The sequence below is a fragment of the Athene cunicularia genome, assembly GCF_003259725.1.
Source record: "Athene cunicularia isolate RWA chromosome 8 unlocalized genomic scaffold, athCun1 chr8_part1, whole genome shotgun sequence".
Taxonomy (NCBI): Eukaryota; Metazoa; Chordata; class Aves; order Strigiformes; family Strigidae; genus Athene; species Athene cunicularia.
In genome coordinates, this window is record NW_020799109.1 from 5,964,764 (window position 1) to 5,968,863 (window position 4,100).

The 4,100-nt window shown below is 42.3% G+C and overlaps 1 protein-coding gene across 2 annotated transcripts in view; it reads left to right on the forward strand.

Moving 5' to 3' along the window:
• YIPF1 (Yip1 domain family member 1) overlaps positions 1 to 3,802 on the forward strand; it is a 10,264-nt gene extending 6,462 nt beyond the window's left edge. For both annotated transcript variants that reach the window (XM_026853816.1, XM_026853817.1), the window contains exons 8-10: positions 1,404 to 1,586; positions 2,451 to 2,525; positions 3,506 to 3,802. In XM_026853816.1, coding sequence (XP_026709617.1) covers positions 1,404 to 1,586; positions 2,451 to 2,525; positions 3,506 to 3,538 — 291 coding nt within the window. In that variant the 3' untranslated portion in view covers positions 3,539 to 3,802. The remainder of the gene's footprint in view (positions 1 to 1,403; positions 1,587 to 2,450; positions 2,526 to 3,505) is intronic.
• Positions 3,803 to 4,100: the final 298 nt, after the last annotated feature.

Genomic DNA, 4,100 nt, shown 5'->3' on the forward strand with positions numbered 1-4,100 from the left:
CCCTTCTGGAAAACAAGCAACAGATGTTCAGCTGAGATGTGCCCAGAGAACTCAAAGTGAGGAGCCAGTTGTCTGTACCTGTTTTTGTAGTATGGAGGAGGCTGCTGTCCCTGCAGAGGAACACGGCTTCTCTTTGTTTCTAAAATCCACAACGTACTTGGAAGAACACTGCTGCCTGGGAATCCAGTCACTTGAATAATTAAAGATGTGACACTGGTGTCTGTCTTCTCTTTCAATTTTTTCAGGATGTCTGAATTCCAAATTTTTAGTACTTGTTGGTAGCAGAATTTTTATTTTTAACCAAGTTTTTCTTTCCTCTGTGGCTCATCCTTTCACACTGAAACTGAGAGCATTTTGTGCACAGGTGTAATAAAGACATTGAAAATATCAAGAGAATACTTTCTGGAGTCTTTACTTTTAAACAAACTTGAAGTGCTGCTGAAGTAGTGGGTGTAAATTGGATGTAAATGCGAAGTTCTCTATTTATAATTCAAAGTTTATATTTTTAAAGTAACATCAAAGGTAGCTTTCTAGTTTTCAGGCTAAATGCTTCTACACCTTTGATTCTGGCTGGTATTCTAAGTAGAACATTAAACCTTTTGTCATATTTCCAGTGTCTATAGCAGCAACAGCAATTTATGCATACGCTTGGCTTGTTCCCCTTGCTCTCTGGGGATTCCTGATGTGGAGGAACAGTAAAGTTATGAACATTGTCTCCTACTCGTTCCTGGAGATAGTGTGTGTATACGGCTACTCCCTCTTCATCTACATTCCCACAGCGGTATGTATGGTCTGAAAGAGCTGCACCTCTATTACATGGCTCTGAAAAAAAGGTCCTGGCTTAGAAAATGTGCTGTTTCTTATAATATTGTTCATATTAGTCAAAACCTTGGGGACTGGGCAAGTAATTTGCTCTTTTTGCGTGGCTAGAATAAAGCTTTTTGTTGAAGCTGGTCTAGTACGTCCTGTGGGTCCTAGAGAAGCCCAGGACAGGTCATTTCCCCAGAGGCAGCAAATCCAAGCAAGGATGCTGCTGGCCAGCCTGGTAGGCAGCTCCAGGCAGCTTCAGGAATGGGCTATGCGTGTCCCCAGGGTATGTGGGATGGCCACGGATATGGCTCCGAGGCCAGGTTTCCCTGGCAGGGACCGTCCTGGGCCACTCTGGCAAGGGACAGGTCTTGGAGGAAGTTCTGTAACTCGGGGGATACACTGGTGTTGTGTCTGGGAGTAAAGCTCATTCATGCTGTTATTCTTTCATCAAATAACAGAGACATATCAGATAAGACAGGAGTTAATTTGTGCACAAATTGGCTGGAAGTGATAATGTCACAGAACGATGCGTTAAATAAATGAATCCCCATTTCCCACAGTCTCTTTAACAATAATTTTCCTTCCTTTTACAGATTTTATGGATCATTCCACAAAAAGTGGTGCGCTGGGTCCTGATGATGTTCTCCCTGTGCCTTTCGGGGTCTGTTTTGGTGATGACCTTTTGGCCCGCTGTCCGAGATGACAACCGGAGGATTGCATTGGCAACCGTGGGGACCATTGTTCTGCTTCATGCCCTGCTGGCTGTTGGCTGTTTGGTATCACACTGCCTTTCTTTTTCTCTAATCTGTTATTTCCTGGCATTGGTGACATGTTACAGTGCAGAGAAGGAATGGTTGGCTGGTTGCTGAAAAATCTTTTTTACTAAAGAACGAAATAGTACTCTGACAAACCTCCAAAGTAAAAGTTCTAATTGTTTCAAACATAGCAAAAATTGATGTCAATCTGACTTTGACAGTGCTAGCAACAAACTCAAGAATGAATATATCTTTAGCACAAAATCACTTTCAGAACGTTCTTAAATTTATCTCGAATTCATCATAGTATCAGCAAAGCATTTATTGTATCTAGTCACAGCTTAGTCCAATGAGTACCATGTTTAATTTACCCTTTAAAATGATTAAATGTTCAATATATAGGATATGCTTATGAGTTTTATGTATGAAGACATAAACCTGCTAGAACTTAGTTAAATGTCAGCATTATGAAAACAGCCTCCAGAGTAGGTAGATTCAGTTCCCTGCAGCTCAGTGTGCAGGGAGGTGAAGTCAAAACACAACTCCTGTGTTAGCAGACTTGCAGCTGGTTTTAGTGGGGCTCCTGTCACTGGAGAGTGCCTGGAGCTTCATCAGTTGAAACAGCAAGCAGTCAAATATCTGCAATCCAATCCTTTCCAGTACAGGTCTCTTTCAAAGGCTGCTAACTGTCCTATTTAAAGTACAGCTAAGAGCACCATTTTAGTTGACCTTTTCTAATCTGATAAAAACAGAAAAGATCCAAATTTGCCATTTCAATGCTGTGTTTGTACCTTGTGAACAGTGGGTGTGGAAAGAAAGAGCTGGGATGAGGCAGAACTGTTTGTTTCTCTCTAAACAGCCTTTTTCTCCTCTGTAATAATGTAGGCATACTTTTTTGATGCCCCTGAACTGGATTTTCCTGCACCTATTATCCCTGCTCACAATGGAACAGTAAATAAGGTAAGAATCCAGTCTAAACTTTCTTCTTTAATCCTTACAGACATCTTGAAACTTTTCCCTGTTACTATGGTAGAGAGGAAGAGGGTTTAACAGACCAATTTTGCCAAATAGTGCCTATATATAAATACCATTTAACTCTTCTTCTAGTTATAAGTTTTAACTATAGCCATAAAAACGTAAAAGACTCTGAGGAACAAAGACATGTTATCTTTCTTTTCTTTTAGGTTTACTCTTGGCAAAGAAACACACATTTAAATAATTTACTCAAGTCCCATAGGTCATTTCAAAGATTTTTTTTTTCCCCTCAGTTTCTTCTAAAAGCCCAAAAGTTTTTGTTAGAATTTGTATTGCACATGTAAAACTTAAGCGATAAACTACTCCACTCCTGTTTTTCTTTCCTTCCTGTTAAAATGTTGGATTTTTTTTTCTCCTTGATGTTTGTGACAATTGTGTTTCAGAGCAGCAGCTCTGTGTATAGGGACATCCGTATGGTCTCTCAGCAGGGCTGACTCAGGGCCTGAGCCACCCCTACGGACCACATTCCTCCTGTGGGATGGTTTGAGGTTTTGCTTCCTGGTAGCTGGGAGTGCTGCCAGGCAGATGACGAGACGAGACGTGGAGCAGGTCCAGGAAAAGGCTAATAGGCATGCGGAGGCCAACCCTCTGCAAGCACACCAGCCACAAGTGTGCATGTGTAAACTGGAGTGTTATACTGACTAGAAACTACATTAGATTAAAAAACAAAACAAACCCAAACAAATATGCCTAGCGAAAATGGTTGTAAAAAATGACCAGCTGTGTGACAATCTAATTGTGCAGAAGCTTTCCTTCTGCAAAATCAGTTTTGCATCCCAGGTGCCTATTAAGATTCAATATGATAGTAATGAATTTTAGCATTTAGATATAAATATGTGCCTTATTGTGTCCTCTGGTGCCTGCGAGGAGCTGTAATATTCATAGGAGTTATTTGTCTCTTTCAGATTACAATGCCTGTTTCTCCATCTGCACAGTGATTATATTTTAGATTATTTTTTTCACTGAAGACCACAGAGAATGCAAGCACAGGGGCTGTTTTTTCTAGAAGAAAGGACAGTGATGTCCCACGGACCTATGGACATCTCCATGCTCACTGGTGACTGATTGGTTCTGTGGGGAGAGCGAACTGTTGATCTTAATCTTTTACTGCGGTTTTTCTTTTTGTTGTGTTTTGTTTTTTTTTTTCTTTTTTTAAATTCTATCTACACACACCACGCTATTTTGTCTCTGAATAAAGTATTTGAGGGTGATGTGAGGTTCTTGTTTTGTGCACAGAATACCGAATTCTGCTCCTCTGAAGCTGGGCAGAGGGTTGGGTATAAGGTGTGAGGGTGGGGCTCAGGCGAGACGGGGTGTTGCTGTTGAACCACCCTGAGGCCCTGACAGCGGTCCGCGCTCTCCCTGCTGGTTTCCCCCCCGCGGCCAGCACCGCTGGGGCCGTGCGGGCGGATCGGGCCCGCCCCCGGGGCGCGGGGCACGCCGGGACTCGTAGTCCAATGTGGCTGTGACGTCACTTCCTCTCAGGGGGCGGGGTAAAGC